At 61.4% G+C, this 23,737-nt stretch overlaps 3 protein-coding genes across 4 annotated transcripts; all 3 read left to right on the top strand.

Annotated features, from left to right (window-relative positions):
- Positions 1 to 1,190: 1,190 nt before the first annotated feature.
- On the top strand, positions 1,191 to 2,725 carry ST6GALNAC6 (ST6 N-acetylgalactosaminide alpha-2,6-sialyltransferase 6). The gene is made up of 5 exons (XM_061352925.1): positions 1,191 to 1,248; positions 1,360 to 1,539; positions 1,639 to 2,036; positions 2,191 to 2,298; positions 2,386 to 2,725. The coding sequence occupies exons 1-5, from the start codon at positions 1,234 to 1,236 to the stop codon at positions 2,573 to 2,575; spliced, it is 891 nt and encodes a 296-aa protein (XP_061208909.1). The 5' UTR covers positions 1,191 to 1,233; the 3' UTR covers positions 2,576 to 2,725.
- A 1,362-nt stretch (positions 2,726 to 4,087) lies between these two features.
- On the top strand, positions 4,088 to 9,596 carry AK1 (adenylate kinase 1). 2 transcript variants are annotated; one of them, XM_061352311.1, is made up of 7 exons: positions 4,088 to 4,155; positions 6,151 to 6,193; positions 7,229 to 7,264; positions 8,164 to 8,327; positions 8,499 to 8,615; positions 8,931 to 9,122; positions 9,377 to 9,596. In XM_061352311.1, exons 2-7 carry the CDS (start codon positions 6,184 to 6,186, stop codon positions 9,440 to 9,442), a joined length of 585 nt encoding a protein of 194 aa, XP_061208295.1. In that variant the 5' UTR covers positions 4,088 to 4,155; positions 6,151 to 6,183; the 3' UTR covers positions 9,443 to 9,596. The 2 variants fall into 2 exon arrangements, with proteins under 2 accessions (XP_061208295.1, XP_061208296.1); XM_061352312.1 differs by lacking the exon at positions 4,088 to 4,155 and adding an exon at positions 5,820 to 5,932.
- Positions 9,597 to 12,122: 2,526 nt separating this feature from the next.
- Positions 12,123 to 23,640, top strand: ENG (endoglin). The gene is made up of 15 exons (XM_061352899.1): positions 12,123 to 12,305; positions 16,044 to 16,201; positions 18,239 to 18,373; positions 18,852 to 19,002; positions 19,144 to 19,300; positions 19,442 to 19,574; positions 19,783 to 19,957; positions 20,042 to 20,184; positions 20,333 to 20,470; positions 20,726 to 20,770; positions 21,505 to 21,615; positions 21,774 to 22,019; positions 22,185 to 22,248; positions 22,334 to 22,435; positions 23,514 to 23,640. Exons 1-15 carry the CDS (start codon positions 12,248 to 12,250, stop codon positions 23,630 to 23,632), a joined length of 1,935 nt encoding a protein of 644 aa, XP_061208883.1. The 5' UTR covers positions 12,123 to 12,247; the 3' UTR covers positions 23,633 to 23,640.
- The last annotated feature ends 97 nt before the right edge of the window (positions 23,641 to 23,737 follow it).

Genomic DNA, 23,737 nt, shown 5'->3' with positions numbered 1-23,737 from the left:
GTGCAAAGCGGGGCTGCCGGGGGAGGGCTGCACCCTTGGGAGCGGGGATGTGGGGGGGGGCACCGGGAAGCGGGGGAGGATTCGCATTCCGGGGCGGGTTTTCCCTTCCCGGGCATCAGCAGGGATCGCATCCGGGGCTGGGGGATCCCTGCACGTTGTGGGTGCAGCCGGGTTTGCACCGGGGGGGAGCGGGTCCGGATCAGCCCTTTCCCGACAGAGCCAAGATGTGAGCTCGGGGCAACCGTGGAACCGGACACCCCCCCACCACCACCACCACCCCGCAACATCCCGCATCCCTACGCGGCCCGAGGAGGAGATGACGGCCCCCCCGCGCCCTGCGCTGCCCGCCGCAGATGAGACCCCTCGACCAGGTAAGGCCCAATGTGGGGTCCCCGATGCGGGGTTCCCCATGGCCAGAGCACTGCGGAGATGCAGGTGCAGGGGCACCGGTGCTGCCCTCCCACAGCCTGTGCACGTCGAGGCCCCTCTGCACCCACACACCAAGGCTGGCCCCTGTTGGACCCTTCCCGTCCATCCACAGCGGCCCTGAGAGCCCTGCGGACCCCCCTAGGGTTGGACCAGGAGCTGCTGCATCATTTTCCATCCCTGCTTCCCCCCCAGGGCAATTACTGAGGAGGCTTCAATTTGGTTTTAATTCCCAATTGCTCCCAGCAGCTGCGCCTCGGTAACCAGGACCTGGCAGAATAAACTGGGTCAGCCCATTGCTGCGAGCCCGGGTGCAGGACCCCCCCAGGGGTGAGCACGCTGGGGCTGGAGAGGTTGCTGCTGGCTCTGGTTGGATTGAGCCCATGCGTGAGTTGAGCTGGGCTCAGTTCTTCCCCGCCGTGGTCTGAGCCTCCCAGGTGCTTGGTTTAATGGGATTTACCACGCAAGCACTGGGTTTACCCACGCTGACCCACGGGTTTGAATGGTTTCAGGCCTGCCAGCAGAGGATAATCCATCCCTGGCTCCCAGCCCGCTGCAGGGATCTCCCTGGTATGAGCTGTGGCCACGCTGAGCTCCTCCACACCACAGAGCCCATGGGCATTCCCTTCCCCTGTATCAGTGCTGGGGTGTCCCACCGGGTACCCATCCCGGGCTGCTCTGTGGCTCATCCCATACCCCTGCCATCCCAATTGCGGTGCCAAGTGGGTAGTGCAGGGGGTGACCGTGTGCCTTGCAGGTGCTTGCGGGACACTGGCGGTCGCAGTGCACTGAGGCCGGCACAAAGAGATGAGTGGCAGCACGGTGAGTGCTGGAGCATCTCCCTATGGACACTGGGAGTCTCCCTATGGACACTGGAGGTGATGCAGGGAGCGGGGCCGGGGGCAGCGGCTGATGCTCTCCCCCTGCCCGCAGAGCCAGCGCGCCGCCGCCCTGGGGGTCCTCTTTGCCCTGATCATGTTGCTGATCATCTACAGCTCCGGCAATGGGAGCGAGGTGTTCCCCTACAGCCGCCTGCGGGGCAGAGCCCGCCGGCCCCCCGACCTCAAGAAGTGGGGGGTGAAAAGCGGGTACCTGCCCGTGTGTGGGAACAAGGTACGAGCTGCGGGGCAGGGTGATGCCTTGTCCCGTGCCCCAGCTCCATGCCTCCCTGCTGGGTGTGCTGTGCTGACACCCGCTGTTTGTCATCACCAGACCCTCACTGCCCACTGCCACCAGTGCGTCATCGTCACCAGCTCCAGCCACCTCCTGGGTACCCGCCTGGGCACGGCCATCGACGGGGCCGAATGCACCATCCGCATGAACGATGCTCCCACCACCGGCTACGAGGCCGACGTGGGCAACAAGACCAGCTTCCGCGTGGTGGCCCACTCCAGCCTCTACCGCGTGCTCAAGCGGCCCCAGGAGTTCGTCAACAAGACCCCCGAGACCATCTTCATCTTTTGGGGGCCACCTGCCAAGATGCAGAAGAGCCTCCTGAAGATCATCCAGCGCGTCAGCACCTCCTTCCCCAACATGACGGCCTACGTGGTGTCCCCCGGCCGCATGAAGCAGTTCGATGAGCTGTTCCGGGGGGAGACGGGGAAGGACAGGTACCTCCTGCACCGCATCCCCTCTTTTAGCATGTCCCCATGGTGGAGCTGGCTCTTGGGGCTGCTCCATAGGGTTGGGGCAGGTTGGGGTCTGTATCCCCATCACCGCCCCGCTGTTGTCCCCATGGTGCTTGTGTCCCCCCCCCCCGCTCAGGGAGAAGTCGCGGTCGTGGCTGAGCACGGGCTGGTTCACCATGGTGATCGCGGTGGAGCTCTGCGATGCCGTCCATGTCTACGGCATGGTGCCACCCAACTACTGCGGGTGAGGAGACCCCCGAGCCCTTACCCCAGCCCCGTGTCCCCACCGTGGGGCTCACCCCATGCTTTTCCACCCCATTGCAACCCGCAGCCGCCGGCCCCCACCGCGCCGCCTGCCCTACCACTACTATGAGCCGAAGGGCCCCGATGAGTGCACGACCTACATCCACAACGAGCGGAGCCGCAAGGGCAACCACCACCGCTTCATCACCGAGAAGAGGGTCTTCTCCAGCTGGGCCGGCCTCTACAACATCACCTTCTCCCACCCCACGTGGCCCTAGGGGCTGCCTCTGGAGCTGGGATGGATGAGGGTTCACCTGCATCCCATTGGGAGCAGTTGGAGCCAGGCATCGGATGCCTCTTACGGGACCGTTGCCTCTGCGCACGGTGGCTCCTCGCACTGGGATGTGTTGGGGTTTGAGCTGGGGTTTGGGGTGTTCCCCCCGCCCCATCCATGGACATGGAGGTGAGATCCTGCCTGGTCCTGTAAGAACACAGAGGGGTTCCAGGTCCCTTTGGGGCTGCATCACTTTAGGGGCCACCACAGAGACTGTTTCAAGGGGGACGGGACCCTCCCCTCAGCACCACCCCACAGTTTTCAATGGGACCCTGTGGGGGTGACACTGCCACCATGGGTGCCCCAGCACCCCCGCAGCCACCCCGCAGCACCCCACACTGCCAAAACCTTTTCTAATGGAGCAACGGGATTGGGGGGGGGGGTTTGGGGTGTGTTTTGTTCCTCCTGGTCCCAGGGTTTGTATTTGGGGTTCCCGGCCAAAGGAGTGAGCAGGGTCCTCATTGTTTAATAACCCTTTGGAGGTGGCACGGGGTGGGGGGGTGCAGTGCCCTCAGCACCCCCAGCCAGAGGAGGATTTGTTCATTCCCCATCGGGAGCACCCAGTGGGGAGCAGCTCAATGCAGCGAGCTTGGGGGGATGCTGTGCTCTGTGCCCCGGCTTCCCCTTGGCTGTGCCCCATCCGCGCTGGGGCTTTGGTGGATGCGGTGCCAGGGGAAGCCGTGGGGCTCCCGTGTTTTGTAAAGGGTTTGTACAGGAATAAACGTTGCTGCAGTGTCTTGCCTTGGGCCCTGGCTTTGGGATGGGTGTTTGGGGCTGGGCAGTTGGGTGCTGGTGGGGTCTCAGACCCCCAACCCACAGCGATGCACTTGGGAGGATGCAGGAGACCCATAGGGACCCATGTCCAGCACCCAGCTGAGCCCAGCTATGAGCCATCCCCTCCAGTGCCCTGCCTGGAGCGGGGGGCACCTGAGATCCCCCCCAACTCGTGTCACCCCCAACCAGCTGCCCATGGGGTCTGAGGATGGGGTCTCTGCATCCATAGAGGAGGAGGAGGATGACGAAAGGCAGGTATAAGGGCACTGCGCCCCTGGGGCTCCCCTTCTCATCAGCAGGATGCGGTGGTAACCGGGGTGCTGTGGATGGATGGGGACCGGGATATGGATAAGGATGGGGACAGCTTTCCCCTCCCAAGGGGCTGGAGGCGCAGGATGGACCCCGATGATGTCCCCAAACCCACCAGGGTCGATGCTGCCCCGGCAGATGGGGAAACTGAGGCATTGGGAGGGGTTCTGTGCATCACAGCCCCCCGGTGCTGGGGGTCCGCACCCCTTCCCATAGCCTCCATAGCTCCCATATCCCCCTATAGCCCCCCATAGCCCCCGTTTGCCGCTGCCGGACCCCGAGGACCGCACCAAAGCCGCGGGAGGAGGCGGGGGGAGCTCTGCCCGCCGCTGCCCGCTGCTGCCCGGGCCCGCTCCCGGCGTGCAGCGCGGCGCCGCGGTCTATATATAGCGGTACCGGAGCCGGTGGGAGCGGAGCCGCTGCCCGCCCGGCCCCGCAGAGGTCAGTGCGTGCCCCCGCACCGGGGCCTGCATGGGGGGGGGCACTGCGGTACCGGCGCTGGAGCGGGTTCATGGGGGGGGGGGCGGTACCCGGGGATGCTGTGCCCGGGAGGGGTTGGCAGGAACGGGGGGGGCATTGCAGGGGATGGAGGGGGCTTCAGTGGGTGCTGGGGGCATTGCATGGGTGCGGGGGGGCTTGAATGGGTGCTGGGGGCATTGCATGGGTGCGGGGGGGCTTCAGTGGGTGCTGGGGGCATTGCATGGGTGCTGGAGCTATTGCGTGGATGGTGGGGGGGCTTTCAGGGTGCTGGAGCCATTGTATTGGTGCGGGGGGGTTTAATGGGTGCTGGGGCATTGCATGGGTGAGGGGGGGCTTTAATGGGTGCTGGGGGCATTGCATGGGTGCGGGGGGGCTTCAATGGGTGCTGGGGGCATTGCATGGGTGCTGAAGCTATTGCTTAGATGATGGGGGGGCTTTCAGGGGTGCTGGAGCTATTGTATTGGTGCGGGGGGGCTTTAATGGGTGCTGGGGCATTGCATGGGTGCGGGGGGGCTTGAATGGGTGCTGAGGGCAGTGCATGGGTGAGGGGTTGGCTTGAACGGGTGCTGGGGGCATTGCATGGGTGCTGGAGCTATTGCTTGGATGGTGGGGGGGCTTTCAGAGGTGCTGGAGGCATTGCATTGATGTGGGGCTTATGGGTGCTGGGGGCACTGCATGGGTGCTGGGGGGCTATTGCTTGGATGGGAGGGGAGTTTCAAAGGTGCTGGAGGCATTGCATTGATGCAGGGGGGCTTCAACAGGTGTTGGGGGCTTGCATGGGTGCTGGGGGGCTTGCATGGGTGCTGGAGCTATTGCTTGGATGGTGGGGGGAGCTTTCAGGGTGCTGGAGCTATTGTATTGGTGCTGGAGCCATTGCATGGGTGCTGGGGGGGCTTTCAGGGGTGCTGGAAGGCTCACACATGTGCTGGGGGTCTTGTATGGGTATTGGGGGTCTGGATCTATTGCATGGGTGCTGGGGGCTTGCATGGGTGCTGGAGCAGCCCAGTCCTGGGCCTTGGGGTGTGAGGCAGGGCTGTGTTGGAGCTGGTGTTGGGCACCCACAATGGGCTGTGTTGGGGTGTCCTGACCCGTGCTTCACACCCCCCCCTCCCAGCACCCCTTCAGGACCACAGCACCCTCCCCCTGCACCCATGGGCCCAGCGCTGCGCTGGATCAAGCCCTAAGCCCCCATTGAGCACCAGGGCAGCCCCACCACAGTCAGTGCTCAGCACCCTCCACAGTAGGGACCCCCGGGGGTCCTGCTCCCCCCCAGCCCCATGCACCCCCATAGCAGGGCCCGCAGCGGGACGTGACCCGGTGCCGGTTTCATCCCGGCCATACTTAGCCTCTGCCCTTTCCCGCTGTAAGACGACCTTGTCGGGAGGGATGCCCCATCCCAGCTCCTCATCCAGCCGGTTTGGGCTGACGCTGTGGCCAAGCAGGTCGGGAGCCGCGGGGCTGGGTGCGGGCAGGCAGGGTGGCCACCCCCCTGTCCCAGGTGATGGGGTGCAATGGGGTGATGCCAGGCACCCCCAGCCCATAGAAACCATTGCGCTGGGGGGGTGCTGTGTCCATCACTCGTGTTCTGGTGATGCCTTGGGGGGGCCAGGTGGGTTCGTGGCGCTGTGGGCACTGGGATGTGGTGAGGGCAGGGGAGGAAGGCGGTAACGTCACCGCGCGTCAGCCGGCACAAGGGAAGCCCTCACCGCAGCCGGATGCGGCAGGTGCCGGGAGCCAGGTAGGTGATGGATGTGGGAGCAGGGCTCCCTGTCCGAGGGCTAAGGCTGAGGTCAGGGCACCCTCCGTGCTGGTGGGGGGGCAGAAAACCTGGCCCCCACCTTGGCCGTGGAGCTGGGCAGCAGCGTGGTAGGGAAAGGAGACCCCTGGTCTCCCTAGATGGGGACCTGCGTGTCCCCAATGCGATGAGTTGCTCATCCTGCTCTTCTTCCCTTGCAGCCTCAAGTGCTCCTGTGCCTGGACCACAACAGCATGTCGACAGGTGAGTGCTCTGTCCCCTCTGCATCCTTCCATCTGCTTTGCATCCGTCCTCACCAACCCCTGTTGCATCCATCCCTTTGTCCCCCACCATCACCACCATTGCCATCCCCCTGCATCCGGTCCCTTGGTCCCTCCTGCATCCATCCCCTCAGTACCCCTTGCAACCATCTGCCCTGCATCCATCCCCTCAGTCCTTCCTGCATCCATCCCCTCAGTACCCCCTTGCATCCATCTACCCTCTATCCATCCCCTCAGTCCTTCCTGCATCCATCCCCTCTGCATGCCCACATCCCCCTGTGTCCATCCCCTCCACCCCTCCCTTTACCCACATCCCTTCATCCCATTTGTCCCTTTCACCCCTCCCTTATACCCTTCCCTGTGTCTCCTCCTTGCCTCCCTCCCCTCTGTCCACCCCACGTCTCTCCAGCCCTCTACGTGCCCCACATCCCCTCACTATGTCCCTGCCAGCCTCTTGGCTCCGTCCCCAGCCCCGGGGAGCGCCGGGTGCCGGAGGAGCTGTAATTCCATCCGCCTGTAATCAGGAGATGGGAAAGTGTCCCCAAAGCATCTCGCCTTTATTTTTATCCCTGCCTCCCCCTGGCATCGCCCTGCACCATGGCCAGGTCCTGGCAGGGTACAAGGGTGGGTTTGTGCCACAGGGTCCATGGGGGTCAGGGGCTGTTGGTTGGTGGCCGTGCCAAACCCCCCATTGGGTGACAACCTGGCCACAGGGATGGATGTGGCCATCCCCCCCTATGGTGGAGCTGTGCCCAGTGATGGTCTCCAGGCTACCAAGCAGCAGTGGGATTCCAGCCCTGTGGCCACAGCACCCCTGGGTCTTTGTGCTCAGCCATGGCCTGCTCAGGTGATGAGGACAAGGGGGACACGCAGTGGTTGCCCTCCACTGCACCAGGACTTTGGACTCGGTCCCCTCCATCCCTAGGGATGCCCTGGATCTGGCACCCCCAGGGACACCGCGCTCCCCAGTGCCCTTTCTGGCTTTTGATAGCTCTTTTTATCCCTTTGTCTCCTCCAGAAAAGCTCAAGAACCACAAAATCATCTTTGTGGTGGGTAAGTCTGTGTCCGGGCCCTGTTGCTGGGGCCGTGGTGGGTCAGGGTTGCTGGGACTGGGAGGGCACATCTGGCTGGTCATGGTGTGGCAGCATCTGGGGTGATGTGACAGTAAACATCTGGGGGTGATGTCCTGAGTGCCAGCAGGCAGTGGTGACATCCTTGATGCCAATGGGATGGTGATGGCCAAGTGCCACTGGGATAGTGATGCCCTGGGTCCTGCATGAGCTGGTGATGTCCTGTGTGCTGATGGGGTCGTGATACCCTGGGTATTACTGTGACAGTGATGCCCTGGGTCCTGCACGAGCTGGTGATGTCCTGTGTGCTGATGGGGTCGTGATACCCTGGGTATTACTGTGACAGTGATGCCCTGGGTCCTGCATGGGCTGGTGATGTCCTGTGTGCTGATGGGGTCGTGATACCCTGGGTATTACTGTGACAGTGATGCCCTGGGTTTTGTGGTGTGTTGGGTTGTGGTGGTGTGTTGTGTGTGTGGGGTTGTGTTGGGTTTTGTGTGTGTGGGTCCTGCATGGGCTGGTGATGTCCTGTGTGCTGATGGGGTGTGATGCCCTGGGTATTACTGTGACAGTGATGTCCTGGGTCCTGCATGAGCTGGTGATGTCCTGTGTGCTGATGGGGTTGTGATACCCTGGGTATTACTGTGACAGTGATGTCCTGGGTGATGCCCTGGGTGCCATGAGGGTGGTGGTACTCACATTGCCAGCAGCCCGTGCCAACCCCAAGCACTTGGCATCCCCCATCCCAGGAGGAGTTCTCTTCATCCATCTGATGCTGGCCTCAGGATGCTCACCTTTCCCATCTCATCAGGCTGTGCTGCTGCCTCCATGCAGCTCCTTACCCACGGCTCGGGGCACGTGTGGCCCTTGTGTGACTTGCAGGTGGCCCTGGCTCGGGGAAGGGGACCCAGTGTGAGAAGATCGTGCAGAAGTATGGCTATACCCACCTGTCCACGGGGGACCTGCTGCGGGCAGAGGTCAGCTCAGGCTCGGAGCGGGGCAAGACACTGCAGGCCATCATGGAGAAGGGCGAGCTGGTGCCCCTGGTGAGTCGTGGTGGGACCCACAGGCAGGGGTGGCTTTGGGGACACCAGATACCACGGTAATGGTATCATGGCCGTGGGGCACCTCTGTCCGTGCTGCCACAGGGGGTTTGCAGCAGGGACCGGGGGTGCAGGGTGTGTTGTCCCATGTCCCCTCTGTCCTCCCTTCCTCAGGACACGGTGCTGGACATGCTGAGGGATGCCATGGTGGCCAAAGCAGACGTGTCCAAGGGCTTCCTCATCGATGGGTACCCCCGCGAGGTGAAGCAGGGAGAGGAGTTTGAGAAGAAGGTGAGGGCTGGTGCCATGGAAGAGGGGCTCCATCCAGGTGGAGCCTGGCCTGTCCATCCCAGTGAAGATCCCATCCCAACAGGGTCTAAACTGGGCACCCTGCCTCGGGGACACTACACCAGGGTGCAGTGCATGGGGCACATCTCTCACGGGTGTCCTTGGGCTGACGGTGCTGGCATGATGGTGATGTCAGACACCCAATGCTTGGCTATGGTGTCCCTTTTCCCCCCCTCTGCATGGAGCTGGGGGCCACCAGGACACCAGAACGATGTCCCCATAGACCCATGGTGACAACCGTGTGCTCTGTGCTCGCAGATCGCCCCCCCCACGCTGCTGCTCTATGTGGACGCGGGGAAGGAGACGATGGTGAAGCGCCTGCTGAAGCGGGGCGAGACCAGCGGGCGGGTGGACGACAACGAGGAGACCATCAAGAAGCGTTTGGAGACCTACTACAAGGCCACCGAGCCCGTCATCACCTTCTACAAGAGCAGAGGCATCGTCCGCCAGGTAAGCGGGGATGCGGCTGATGCCAGCATCCTCCAGCCCTATTGGGCGCGTGTGGTCCCAGGGGAGGGGAAGCGATGGATGGGGATGGGGAAAACCCAACCCTGCCTCATTTGGGGTGGGTTTGACCCCCTCCAAGCATAGCCCCACACCCTGCATCAGCCCCGCTCTCCCTGCCCACGGCCACATCCATCCCTGGGAGAGCACTCGCGTCATCCCTGATGGGAGCCCCCAGCTCTGACCCCTTCCATACCCAGCTCAACGCCGAGGGCTCCGTGGACGAGGTCTTCCAGCAGGTCTGCTCCCACCTCGACGCCCTGTAGCCGAGCCCCCGGCCCCGCTCCCCCCCGGCACGCTCCGGCAGAGACAGCGGAAGCGGCTTTATCCTGTTTTCGTGGCCGGAGCCCGCGGAGGAAATCTCAAGGACATTGTGTTTGGCTCTTTCCCGTCTCTCCCCAGTAAAGTTCCCTGTAATGAGCCCAGACTTTATCTTTTTCTTCTGGCGCAGGAAATGAGTTTTTCTTTCCAGAGGTTCTTTTTTTTTCCCTTCTCCCCCCCTTATCCTGCCCCCCAACCCCTCTGCAGCTGATTAAGGGCAGGAAGCGGGTGTTTATCCCACCGGGGGCAGCGGGATGCTGTGCTTGGAGGAAGGGAGGGAGCATCCCGGCCGCTTGCCCCAGCTTCCCAATCCATGGCCTGCGGGGAGCACGGGGCCACGTCCCGCAGCTGGGCCCGCTCACCCCGATCCTGTCCCTCTGCTGGACCTCCCTGTGCTCTGTGTGCGTGGCCCTGGAGCTGCAGGCACCGTCTGAGCCATATCCTGCACACGCATCCCTTTGCCAGCACTGGGATAGCAGATTCAGGCCCAGCCGTGATGGGATGGGGAATTCCATCGCTTTCATGCCTTGGTATTTCCTGGTTTCTTGTGGCTGTCAGGGTTTTTTGGGTACAGGGTGGCTGCAGTGTGGTGTTCTGGGGTAGCATAATGTGGGGTGCTCCCTGCTGCTGGTACCCAGTGCCATCAGTGCCACCTCTGAGCCAAGGATGCAGCCTTGTCCCCAGGGGCTGAGGGACACACTGGGGACACCCAGGCACCAGGCTGGGTGTGGGATAGGGTGAGGGTACTTAGTGGGAATGAATTGCAGGATCCTAGCAGGCTTTTGGAGGTGCTGGTTTGGGGGACTTGGATCTGGGGGCTCCCCAGCACTGCAGAGCAGCCCAGACACGATGCCACAGCAGAGGGGCTGCAGTGGGGACAAGGTTTTACCCATCCATTACAAGTGCAGGATGCAGCAGTGCCACAACCCCATCAGGGCCCCCCCCTCCTCTCACTTTCAGGCTCTCTGGGGGCCGGGGGGGCAGGCGGCAGCGCTGGGGGCAGCCGAGGCCACGGGGCCGGGGCGGAGGAAGGAAGCGAGCAGGGAAAAACATCAATTCCCCGAGCAGCAAACCCAAACTCGCCAGGCTCCGACGTCAGCCCCGAGCATGGGGGGGTGCAGGAGCCACCAGCAGGGCTCGGGGGCACCGCGGGAGGCAGGAAGGATGCGGCCATCCGGCGGGGGCTGGGGCACTGCCAGCATGGCTGAGCCTCATGGTGGTGGGGACCAGGGGACAGTGGGGCAGGCAGGCTGGGATGCTACAGCCCCTAAGCCATGCAGTGGGGAGCAGGGAGCCCATGGCTCTTGTGCCTCCATCCCTGTTTGGGTGTGCTGTGAGCGTGCCTCAGTTTCCCCAAGTGGGGAGCAGGGCAGTGGGGATGGTAGGGGGGATGCTGTGGTGCTCAGCACCTTGCTCTCCTCCCCAGCATGGGTGCTGCGTGCTTGGTGATGGGTTTTGGATGTGTTTCCTCTCGGTGGAAAGCCCAAGGCTGCTCCATAAACCACGATGGGGTGGAAATGCTGTGCTGGGGATGCAGGGCGCACAGGTCTGAGTGCACTGCCAAAGCCACCGTTACCCCGGGGTCCATCATCGAGGGCTTCTTACTCATTGCCCTGCGGGGAGAGGGGTGCGGGTGCCTGGTCCTGGTCCCCATCCTCCTCCCCGGCCGAGCACCCGTCCCCGCGGTCCCCAGGAGATGGCAGTGCTCTGTCATGGGAGGTGGCCACTGCTCACCCAGGGCCACGGACACGGCCGGGGGCATCCTGGCCCTTGCGGAGGGGCCTCGCTGGCTTCCCTGGCAGCTGTGCCCATGGCCGCGACCCTGGCTCGGGATGGAGACCGGTCTGTGCCCCCCCTCAGCACCAGGATGGGTCCCAGCCTCACCGTCAGCCGGGGGAGGGCTCTCAGCTCGGGCAGCACCCACTGACACGCATGGGAGGAGTGGGGCAGGGGTGCACAAGTGGCTCCCTGAGTGCCCCCAGCCACCCTTTGGGTCCCACCTCGGTGGTGCTTCACTGGGACCCCCGAACCCAGGCTGCCCTGTCCCAGGGGACCTCCTAACCCCAAGGCTGCCCCCAGATAGCGATGTCCAGGCAGGGATGTCCAGGCAGTCCCTGGCCACAGCGAGGCCAAGGGTACAGGCAGAGCAGGCAGCAATGCCCTGTGTGAACCCTCCATCTCCAGCATAACCCCAGGGCGGGTGTCCAGAGCCATAGGGCACCAACCAGCCTGGGACATGGTGACCCCACTGTGATGCTGACTGGGAGCAGTGTGGGCTGAATGTCGGGGTGCGGTGGGACAGCCCCTATCCCCATCCCCAGAGGCATCCCCCTCCTCACTGTGCAGGTCGGGCCGTGCTGCAGCAGCACCCACGGGTGTCTTTTGGGGGGTGAACCGCACCCAGTGCCAGCCCAGGGGGTCTCTGGGGACACCCCCTCAACCCCCGGGTACCGGTGCCATCCCCAGCGCATCCTCGGGGGTGATGCCCCGCACGGCGCAGTGGGGAAACTGAGGCACGGGGGGGGGTTGTTGGTGTTTACGCTCCGTCCCTCCTCTTCCCCTCCCCGTTACGGGCGGGCTCCGCCGCCCCCCCCCCCCCCGCCGCCGGCACGGCCCCATTGCCGCCAGCGGCATTTCCTCCCGGCGCGGAGCCGCGCCGCCCGCGGACCCTCCTCCGAAGGGAGTCGGTTTCCTGCCGCTGCCGCCGCCCGGCACTCGGCGCTGGCTCCCCGGGAGCGGCCGCAGCGGACATGGGCCCCCGCGCCGCCCCGCTCCTGCCGCTGCTGCTGGCCCTGCTCGGCCGCACGGGTGAGTTGGGGGCTGCGGGGAACCGGGATGGGAGCCCTGGACGGGACCTCCGGGGCGGCGGCTGCGGCGGGACCCGGTGGGGATGGGGAATCCCGGTCCGTGGTTGAAGGGTCCCGGCTGTGCCGTCGGGGGCAGGGACACCGCTGGGAGCCTCACGGGAGGGAAGGGTTCGGGGGGCAGCGCTAGGGGTGAGGAGGGATGAACCCCCCAGCCCCGGTGAGGGACACACACACACACACAGCGGGACCCCCGAAATCCGGGCTGCGTCACCACGCTCAGAAGCCGCCGAAGGTGCTGGTGCTGGGTCCCCGGTGAAGCAATGGCACAACCGGGGGGCTCGGTGGCTTCCCGGCACCGTGCGGGGGGGAACCATCAGGAGCTGGGGTAAAGAGTGGGAAAGCCCCGTGTGGGCCGTGGGGACGGAGCTCGGGGCTCATCCGCCCCTGGAGCAGTTTGGGCAGGGAAGCACCAAAGCCACCCCGAGGTCCTTGTGAAGCCGCAGGGGGGGTTCCAAAGGGTGACACCCGCGCTGGATGGAGGGCAGGGAGCTGGGGACCGGGGATGGTGGAGGGAAGGGGAACCGGGAAGGCCGGGGCCGGTCCCTCCCAGGCACCGCAGTGACCAGCGCCGATGGATGCTGGTCGGGTGTCCACTCCCTGCCTGCTGTCACCCCTGGTCGCTGTGCCAGGGGTCCCTGTGCTCCCCATAGCTGTGCCATTCGGTCCCCATCCTGTGTAGTGTGCAGTAAGTTCTGTGTCCTCTGTAGCTGTGCCGTATGGTCCCTGTCCTGGGCCTGTGCCATGCGGTCCCCGTCTCATGTGTATGTGCAATAAGGTCTGTGTCCTGTGTAGCTGTGCGGTACAGTCCCATCCTATAGCTGTGCCATATGGTCCGCATCCTATGTATCTGTGACATAGGGGCCCTGTCCTCCCTATCAGTGATGTACAGTCCCTATACCGTGGAGCTGTGCCATCTGGTCCCCATCCCACACAGCTGTGCAATGTCATCTCTGTCCTATGTAGCTGTGCTGTACTGCCCGTGTGCTTTGTACTTGTCCCATACAGTCTCTATCCTACATGGTTGTGCCATGCAGTCCTTGCACTAATGTAGCTGTGCTATATGGACTAAGTCCTGTGTAGCTGTGCTATTTGGTCCCCATCCTGAGTAGCTGTGCCGTACAGTCCCTGTCTTGTCTAGCCATGCTATACAGTCCCTGTTCTACATAGTTTTTGCTTTACAGTCTGCATCCAACACAGCTATTGCATCCTGTCCCTGTCTTATGGAGCTGTGTAACAGAGTTCTTGTCCTAGTGATGCTGTCTGGTCCCTTGCCTATGTGGCTGTGCCATACAGTCCTTGTCCTGCGTAACAGTGCCTGTCTTATGTGACTGTGCCTCTATGGTCACAGTCTTGTGTAACTGACATATAGACCATGTCCTACTCAGCTCTGCTGTACCATCCCACACCTATGCAGCTGTGCTATACGGTCCCTATCCTATGTGCTGTATTGTTCCCATCCTGTGTAGCTCTTCTATATGGTCTCTGTCCTATCTAGCTGTACTATAGGGTCCCTGTCCTATGTAGCTGTGCCATACGGTCCCCATCCTATGTAGCTGTGCCATACGGTCCCTATCCTATGTAGCTAACTGTGTATAACACACTGTTGTCATACAGTCCTGGGCATGTGTTGCTGTGCCATATGGTCCCTGTCCTCCCTACCTGTGCACAAATGCCACATCCTTCCCTCACCTGTCACTCTGCTGCCCCTTCCCCATAGGGAACCATGGGGCTGGGGTACCCGTGCAGGTGCAGTGCTGGGGGGGGGTCTCTTGGACACAGCAGCTTTTAGAGGCCAGGAACTTTGTGCTTCCCCCCCTGGCAGGGGCTGTGTCTGCTCCCTGCAGGGTGAGCTCTGTGCTGGGTCATCCCATCCTGTCCTTGGGGGAGGCTGACTTAGAGAGGGGCAGGAATGATGTGGTCTGCATCGGCCCCAGACCCCGGTCCCATCCGCCCCATCATCTGAGCCCCGATGCCACCTCCACATGGTCCAAGCACCAGCGGTGTCTCAGAGGGTGACACCCCCCCTTCAATTGGCAGTGCAGGATCCATCCCCATCCCTGTCCCATGCTGAGGCCGGGCAGCTCGTTACACAAGTGCCGAGGCGGCACAGCCGGATGCTGGGATGCCGGAGTGGCGCTGCCCGTCCCATGGGGCATCCTGCGCCGCCGGAGCCACCCCAGCCTCGCACCCCCCCATCCCGCCAGCCCCGGGTGTTGTTCCTTGCGCAAGGCCTTTGATCCGCTCCCAAAAAAACCCTGGAATGCCCTCGCTGGCCCCTAACCCGCAATGGGACCATCCCTGGTCCTTGGTCTCCGCCGCGCCAGAGCGAGGGAGAGGGCGGGCGGCTGGAAAAACATAAAATGGATTTTCTTTTCTTTCTTTTTTTTTGTTCTTTTTTTTTTTTTTTTTCCTTTTCCTGGAGTACAAAAATAACAGTGCCCTTATCTGATCGCCCCGGGCGGCCCCGCTGCGCCCCCTTATCTGATCCGGACATAGCGCTGGAGCCCACTGCCTTCCCCAGGGATTGATGCCGGTGGTGCCCATTGGCACCGCTGTGCCCCGCATCCCCTCCACTTGGACCATCCCTGGTCCAGCCCTGGCCCTGCCTGACCTCCCCGCGGGATGCTGCCGGAGGTGGGACGAGCTGCCCGTCCTCTGCCCGGCCGAGCCGCGTGGCCGTGCCCGGTGCCTCGGGGCAGGAGCGGAGGGGAAGAGGGACGCGGGCTGCGGAGCGCAGATAAGCGGCTGTTTATCTTCCTCCCGATGCTGCCGCGGCGCTGGGGGGGGGAGGAAGCGATGCACAATAGGTGGGTCTGAGGCAGCGTCACCAGGGGGGTCTGCACCGTGACCCTGCGGCCGCAGCCACAGCATCCCGATGGGACGGGGACACTGTGATGGTGCAAGTGGCCCCTTGCCGGCTGCATCCCTAAGCCTTGATAATAGAGCATCGCACCCTCCACCTCCAATCCCCACTGGGTGAGCCCTGGTGCGGGGAACAGACACCTCCTGGATGGGAAAAGTTGGAATAGGACGGGATGTGGCCACCTCCAAAGCAAACCCAGCACCCCAAGCCACCGTGTCCCAATGGGAAGCCCCAGAGCTCCCATCCTTCAATGGGGCACCAGTGGGTCGCTGGGACACGTCGCATCACAGGGGCCAGCTCGAGGACAGCCCGGAGCAGAGGAAACGGCCGAGGCGAAGGCGGATTTACACAGGATCAGGCCTTCAAACGGCTGCTTGCACTCAGGATTTCCCTTGGCAGCCGCCCGCCGGCCCTGCTCGCTCACGCGCCGCGCAGGGGGTTCGGGATGGGGCAAAGCTCACGCCTCGGCGCCTGCGGAGGATGAGCTTTAAAGCCATTTCCATACCTGAGCTTCCCACTTTCCTGCAGCACAGAGGGAAATGGGGAGTTGGGGGGGGGGTTTCCGCCACCGCCCCATCGTTGGGATAACCAGGCGCGAGTTTTGGCACGCGGCAGTTTTCCATCCCGGATCCCAGGGTCATTAGCGTGATTGCGGCGGGGTCCTGGCAGCGCTGGATGATCCCTGAGCAAACACGTCGCACATGGCCCCATGGGCGCTGTGCCGGTGCTGGGGCCCTGCAATGCGGCCCCCCCCCCCCCCTTCCCGTGTCACCCCACGTCCGCAGCGGGGACTGATGGCTCCTGTTTCCCGCACAGAGGCCGGGAGAGCCGAGGGCTGTGACCTGCAGCCGGTGGCGGTGGAGCCGCCCATCGCCCTGTCCTACGCCACCAGCACCGTGCCGCGGGGCTGCGTCAGCAGCGGCTCCCTGCGCACCGGCCATGAAGTCCATGTGCTCAGCGTCGAGTGGTCCAAGGTGAGTCAATGGGGGCTGGCGCTGTCACCTTGGGGCTGTCACCCCGGTATTGTCACCCCAGCACTGAGGAGGGTGACCCAGCTCTTAAAGCTAAGAAGCAGTGAGAAGACCCAGATTAATCTCTTCCATGGTGTCCAAGCTTCCCTTCCCCATGCAGCCACTGGTGTCTCTGGTGTCACTGGGGGTTTAAAGTCTTTACAGGCAACTTCTTTACCAGTCCATGATTCCAGAGCAATCCCTGTGCTGGACATCCCAGGAACCCCTATTTCCCTGGGGAGATGGCCTGGTCCTCACTCAGGAGAATGATGGAGCTATGGACACTGAGTGGGGACCACACTGAGGAGGGAGGGATGAAAGGAGAGATGGAGGGATGGAAATAGGGATGGAAGGAGGGACTGAAGGAGGGATAGAGGGATGGAAGGAGGGATGGAGGGATGGAAATAGGGATGGAAGGAGGGACTGAAGGAGGGATAGAGGGATGGAAGGAGGGATGGAGGGATGGAAATAGGGATGGAAGGAGGGATTGAAGGAGGGATAGAGGGATGGAAGGAGGGATGGAGGGATGGAAGGAGGGATTGAAGGAGGGATAGAGGGATGGAAGGAGGGATGGAGGGATGGAAATAGGGATGGAAGGAGGGATTGAAGGAGGGATAGAGGGATGGAAGGAGGGATGGAGGGATGGAAATAGGGATGGAAGGAGGGATTGAAGGAGGGATAGAGGGATGGAAGGAGAGATGGAGGGATGGAAGGAGCGATGCAAGGAGGGACATCACTTGAAAGCAGCCAGGTTGGCAGAACTCTGGCTGTCAGCGTTATCATGTCCTGCCAAAGGGTCAATAACCAAGCTGCCGGTGCCCTGAGCATCTTTCAGATGAGGCCGGGCCCAGCATCCCTGCCTGGCACCGGTGCTGTTGGTTGGGTTTCCACCCTCACATGGGTTTGCTCTGCAGCACAACCCCACTCCCTTCCCATCAGCACCCAGTTCAGACGCAGCCCTGGGCTGCCTGGTGCCACGTCCCCCCCACTTCCACCACCTCCCAGTTCTGCTTTCATAGGGAGCCGGGTTGGGAGCCGCTGCTCAGGGTGGGTTTGACAAGGGCCCGTTTTACCCCATCCCAGTGTGAGCTGTGCCCTGAGGTTGTCCCCAGTGCCGGCAGGGGACACGCACTGATGTCACGGCTGCGGCACCCAGCCCTGCGGCTCCACTTATAGAAGAATTACTGGAAGCTGGTTTCTATAAGCAGATCCCGTGATGCAGAAGAAAAGAAATAGAAAATAATTACCTAAAAGGCGGCAGCAGGGCAGGAAAAACAGCAACCGGGGACCCTGGGCACCCCAGCATGGGGACACAGGCATCCCAGCCTGCCCATGGCCCCATCCCAAAGGCCCTGTGCCCAGCACTGGTGGCTGCTCCCAGCCTGGTTTTCCTGGCCAGTGTGCCGGCTGTTCCCGTGTGTCCCGGTGCTGGAATGGGGAAACCCACAGGGGCATGCTCTGGTGCACGGGATGGGGATGAGCTGGTGTTTGGTGGGGGATACACAATGGGGATGCACTGGTGCGCAGGGTGGGGATGCCCTGGTCCCTGTATGGGGATATCAAGTCTTTGCTGTGGAGATACCCCAGTCCTGGGTGTGAGGATGCTCTGGCTGTTGGCATAGGGATGCCTCAGTCCCTGGTGTGGGGATGTCAGTCTGTACTGTGGGGACACCCCAGCCCGTAGCAGGACGACACACTGGTACCCAGCACAGAGATTAGCCAGTCCCTAACACAAGGATGCCCTGGTCCATAAGAAGGGGGTGCCCTGGACCCCAGTGTGGCAATGCCACCATTCCCAAGGTGGAGATGCGCTGATCCCCTGCTCAGGGGAGCCAGGGGGTGTTTGCTCCCCCAGTGTGGGTTCACAGCCATGGGGCATCTCTGCATCCCTCATCCTGTCCCCTGCCCAAAACCAGCCCGAGGGCAGATGGGGTGTCCAGGGAGGTGACAGGGGTTGGTGCTCGGTGTCCATGGTGGTGATGCTCTCCCTTCTCCCCACAGCCCCCTTCCTCCCCACTGAAGGTGCTGGTCGCACCGCGAGCCGGTGGCTGCACCCGGTCAGTGGTGCTCATCCTCGTGTGCTCCCGCTGCTCCGCCACCATCACCTCCCCATGCCCGGACCTGCTCATCCGCACCGTGAGTGCCGCATCCCCATGGCAGGGATGGGGGATGCGTTAAGGGGGGGTCCCCTTATCTGCGGAGACAATGCTGGTGGTACCCCAGGGAAGCGGGGATGGGACGAGCCTGAGCACGAGCCCGGCCAGGCAGGGGATGACGCACAGGGCTGGAAAAAGCTCCCGTTTCCTCCGGCCGGTGGGAGGAAGGTCAGGGATGGGTTTGGCTCCAGCCAGCTTTGTTAGCAAAATAAACCTCCTGCTTTGTTTGGGGCTAATAATAAAGCAGGCCGAGCTCTCCGCATGCTGCTGGCTGCTCTCTGAACCCCTCCATTCATCCGGGTGACCCCAACCCCAGCCGTGATGGAGCCATGGCTCCAGGGATGCCCAACCGGCTGCATCCTCCACACTGGGGCTTTCCCTGCTCTCCCCATGCAGCCGGTGCCGGGCAGGGATGTGCTTCCCCCCCTGCCCCAGCTCAGGCTGTGCTCGCCCTGCAGGATGCTCGCCTGGACACGGGGATCACCTCAGCACTGGCTGTGTCCATCGGCGAGGGACCGCTGCTGGCCTGGGCTCGGGATGCCTATGGGGGCATCACATCCTACAGCGAGCTGCGGGACCCCCGCTGGGTGCAGCTGCGCCTGGGAGAAGGTGCATGGGGCTGGCTTAGGGGATCTGGGGTCTTCCTGCTTCCGAGGCCCTGAGGGAGATGCTATGGGGAACGATGCCCCGGCCTTCAGCATCTCCCCACCCCATAGCCCTGTTTGGTGACTCCCCCCTTTGCCTCCATAGACCCTGCCAGCCCCCCGGACTGCATCCCCCAGGAGCGCTTTGATGCCACGCTGCACCTCGAGACGGAGGTGTTCTTCCATGGGATGAAGGGATGCTCACGAGGGGACACCCAGAGCACCAGGGCTGCCCACATCATCCGTCTGCAGCCTGAGCCCAGGTACCACACATGGGAGGGTGGGAGATGCTTGGAGGTGATGCTTGGGAAGGGGTGATGTGGCCCATAGGCAGAGCACCACGGGTATGGGAGCCTCTAGTGTGGAATGCTGATGCAGGAAGGGGGAATCTTGTGGCTTCACAGCTTCCCCATCACGGAGGTGAACCTGACCCTGAGCTGTCCTGAGAGAGCTGTGAGCAACCAGATCCTCATCCTGCAGAGCTGGGCTAACATCACCTGGTCCCTCTCCGTCAACAACTGCCACATCCAGTTCCTGGTAGGGCTGGGTGGGATGTGTGTGTGTGTGTCCAGGGCATGCCAATGGCACTGGGAGGGTGGCACTGGGGACATTGGGTACAGGGAGGTGGCAGCCCTTTGTAAGCCATCCTAATGGGGATGACCCCTGATGCTGCCCCTGCTCTGAGCATCCCCAACCATCCGCATCCCTGCTCAGCTCCCCTGTGCTGCTCCCCCTCTGTCCTTAGGTCTCTGGGAGCTACAAGATCGCTCCCATCTCCTCGCTGCTGCTCCCTGGGGAGCTCCTGCCCGACTCGGAGCAGGGCCTCATTGCCAAAGCCTTCGAGAAGAACTACAGCATCATCGCCTCCTACTCCACCATCCCCGCCAGCACCCGCGTCAGCCTCGAGATCCAGGACCACGGTGAGGCCCCATGGGCGCAGGGCAGGATGTGGGGTGGGGGGGTCCCACTGCCCCTGCTTAGCCCCACATCTCCCCACGGCACAGAGGCGGTCAGGAGGGTGCCCGTGACACCCACAGCCCCGTCCCCCACCACGTACTCGCTGCCCCACGTGCTGCTGCTGATGCTCCAGCCATGGAAGTGCACGGATGAGACCATGGAGATCGTCATCGCCAGGTCCCACCTGGAGGTGAGGGGTGATGGGGGGTCCCAGAGACCACCAGTATTGAATGGGGGGGGGGGTGCTGGCACCCTTGTCTCACACATTCACACTCAAACTCATGTGTGAATGAGTGAATGTGTGGGATCGAATGAGAGCGCTGGGTGCTTCCCTGCAGCCCATCAAGGACGTGGTGAACATCACCCTGCGGGACATCAGCTGCCAGGCGGAGAAGAACGCCACTCACTTCATGCTGAGGACCCCCCTGAGCCACTGCGGCACCTCGCTGGAGGGATGGGAGCACGCCAAGAACGAGGTGAGGAAGGGGTTGGCATCTCCATGGGGTCCTCGTTGCTTTGGGTGGCTGGAGACATCCCCCATGCAGCCCAGGGCTGCTGCAGCTGTGTGCTGGGGGAGATGGGGGAGTGTGGGGGGGCTCCCATCCCATCCCACACGGTTCCCATCCCATCCCATAACATCCCATCCTATGGTGGAACCCATCCCACTGGGGATGACAGACCCCGGCACTGAGGACCGCTCATCTGACCCAACCTTCCTCCCCTTCTCACAGCTCATCCTCAACCTGGCCAAGGGCGCAGTGCTCCGGAGCGTGCGGGTAAGAGCCAGGTTTCCCATTGGACCTGCTGGATGGGGCTGGACCCCATTTTCCCCTCATCAGGCATTGGAATGGGGGAACCGGGGCAGTGGTGGAATCACCCACTGTGCCTAGAAGTGCTCATAAACCAAGCAGATGAGGCCTTCGGTGCCATGGGTTAGTGGGGGCCTTGGCAGTGATGGGGAGCAGTTGGACTTGATGAGCTTAAAGGGCTTTTCCACTCCGATGCTATGATATCCATGGGGATATTCTATGACATCCATGGGGGTATTCTGTGATATCCATGGGGTATACTATGATATCCATGGGGATATTCTATGACATCCATGGGGGTATTCTGTGATATCCATGGGGTATACTATGATATCCATGGGGATATTCTATGATATCCATGGGGTATACTATGATATCCATGGGGATATTCTATGATATCCATGGGGTATACTATGATATCCATGGGGTATACTATGATATCCATGGGGTATACTATGATATCCATGGGGATATTCTATGATATCCATGGGGTATACTATGCTATCCATGGGGATATTCTATTATACCTATGGGGATATTCTATTATATCCATGGGGTATACTATGATATCCATGGGGATATTCTATGATATCTATGGGGATATAATAGCCTATGCTATCTCATCATGAGATAACAGTGCCAGTGGCACCGGCAGGATGCTGTGGGGTGACCCCACAGTGCTGTCCCCCCCATCCCCACAGGTAGCCTTCCAGTGCAAGATCCCACGGGAGCTCTTCCTGCGCCTCTTCCCCACGGCCGCCTTCGAGGCTCCCCAGACAGAGCTGGAGGTCAACAAGGAGGCGTTTGTGCAGGTACCCCCTGATCGGTGCCCGGTTGGGATGGGGGCAGATCCATCCCTCCCTCCCCATGGCGGTGCCGCTCACTGGTGCGCATCACCGGTGCGCATAGGGAGGGATGCGCCCATCCCACCCCATGGCGGTGCCGCTCACCGGTGCGCATCCCTGCGCAGGCATCCATGCGGTGGGAGGACCACCCTGCCGACCTGCAGCTGAAGGAGTGCTGGCTGGCGGTGCCGGGCCGGGAGCCGGTGCTGCTGGTGCAGGGGGGGGAGGCTCGCAGTGCAGGGGTGGCCGTGCTGCAGGGCCCCCCCAGCGCCCGCGGCAGGAAGGTCTGGCGCTTCCGATTCACCTACATCGTCCCCGAGGGCGGCCGCGTCCCCTTCTCCGCCACGCTCAAGTGCAAGGCGGGCTTGCAGGTAACACCCCCCCCCCCCAAACCAGGTCCCTGCGATGCCACCGCGTTGGTCCCCATCATCGGTGGTGGTAACGCAAGGGGTTGATCCCATCCCTGCTTCCCAATGAGCCTTGCCCCATGGTGGGGTGCGGGTGTCCCCCTTCTGAGCCCGACCTCCACCCCACAGAACAACACCATCTTTGAGAAGGTCCTGGAGGTGACGGTGAAGGACGGCTGGAGGCTGACCAACAGTGAGTTTGGGGCTGGGGTGGGATTAGGGATGGAAAGGGACCCCCTTGTGGTGTGATGGTGCTGATGGTGCTGTCTCCATCACAGACCGCGGGCTGGGGCTGGCTGCTGTCCTGGGCATCACCTTTGGTGCCTTCCTCATCGGCGCACTCCTCACTGCCGGGCTCTGGTACATCTACTCGCACACCCGTGAGTATCCATCACCCCTGGGGATCCCTATTGTGGGATGCGCAGGGGGGGGACACACATGTCCCTTGCTGGGTTGTCTATGTCCTGAATGGCCACGGTAGCCAGGGGCCAGGCTGCTGTGTTGCCAGCATCCTTATGGCTCTCTTGGCAATGCCATAGGGGAATAACCCCTCTGAGGGTGGATAATTTTATATACATAGATGTATATACACACATAGATACACACACACTATATATGTGTGTATATATATATACACACATATACATGTGTATATATATGTGTATAAATGCATATATATACATACATATGTATATCTATGTATATATACATGTGTATATATACACATATACATGTGTATATATACACACATATATACATATGTATGTGCATATATGTGTATATATGTATACTTTTATATATACACATATATACATATATATACACATATATACATAAATACATATATGTATTATACGTATATATGTATATATACATTATACATATATATGTATATACACATTATACATACATATAAATGCATATGTGTATATATACATGTGTATATATACACATATATATGCACATACATATATAGCATATAGAGTATGTATATCTACATATATAGTATATATATCTATGCATATATGTGTGTGTATATATGTGTATACTATATATAGTGTACATGTGTGTGTATATATATATATAGAGTGTGTCTGTGTGTGTGTGTATATATATATATATAGAGTGTGTCTGTGTGTGTGTGTATATATATATATGTATATGGACCCTATTGCCATGGGGTCTCTATATATATATAGAGAGAGAGAGAGAGAGTGTGTGTGTATATGTATATATATATATATATATGTATATGGACCCTATTGCCCTGGGGTCCCCCCTGCCTCTCCTCCTGCTCCTGCCATCACCATGCCCATACCCATCTCACGGTACCAACCCCAGAAGGGTCCTTGCCGGGGGGATGCCGGTTGCCATGGGAGCAGCCGTGGTCCCCAGCAGCCCCCCCCTGACCCTGCTCTCCCCTTGGCATCTCCCCCCCTGCCCCTCACCGTGCTCCAGGTCCCATCTCCAAACTGCAGCCGGTCTCCAGCACGGCGCCAGCCTCAGAGAGCAGCAGCACCAACCACAGCATCGGCAGCACCCAGAGCACCCCCTGCTCCACCAGCAGCATGGCCTGAGCCCGCGGGGCACAGACTTGGGGGACCCAGCCCGCACCCATTCAGCTGGTTTTTTACCCCAAATCTCAGGCCGAGCCCGGTGGGGGCCTCCGTTACTCATTCAGT

Source organism: Neopsephotus bourkii, unplaced genomic scaffold, assembly GCF_033783945.1.
Source record: "Neopsephotus bourkii isolate Nb327-2 ecotype Australia unplaced genomic scaffold, CSIRO-AGI_Nbou_v1 NB_659, whole genome shotgun sequence".
NCBI classification, from domain to species: Eukaryota; Metazoa; Chordata; class Aves; order Psittaciformes; family Psittacidae; genus Neopsephotus; species Neopsephotus bourkii.
The sequence above is the reverse complement of the archived record's forward strand: the minus strand, read 5'-3'. Positions and strand labels throughout refer to the sequence as shown.

Coding starts and splice junctions, on each gene's coding strand:
- ST6GALNAC6 (XM_061352925.1), top strand. Junction 1,540..1,638: donor TGCCCGTGTGTGGGAACAAG/GTACGAGCTGCG, acceptor TGTCATCACCAG/ACCCTCACTGCCCACTGCCA. Junction 2,037..2,190: donor GGGGAGACGGGGAAGGACAG/GTACCTCCTGCA, acceptor CCCCCCGCTCAG/GGAGAAGTCGCGGTCGTGGC.
- AK1 (XM_061352311.1), top strand. Junction 7,265..8,163: donor CAAAATCATCTTTGTGGTGG/GTAAGTCTGTGT, acceptor TGTGACTTGCAG/GTGGCCCTGGCTCGGGGAAG. Junction 9,123..9,376: donor GCAGAGGCATCGTCCGCCAG/GTAAGCGGGGAT, acceptor TTCCATACCCAG/CTCAACGCCGAGGGCTCCGT.
- ENG (XM_061352899.1), top strand. CDS start 12,248: ATGGGCCCCCGCGCCGCCCCGCTCCTGCCGCTGCTGCTGGCCCTGCTC. Junction 16,202..18,238: donor TCAGCGTCGAGTGGTCCAAG/GTGAGTCAATGG, acceptor TTCTCCCCACAG/CCCCCTTCCTCCCCACTGAA. Junction 19,003..19,143: donor GCAGCTGCGCCTGGGAGAAG/GTGCATGGGGCT, acceptor TTGCCTCCATAG/ACCCTGCCAGCCCCCCGGAC.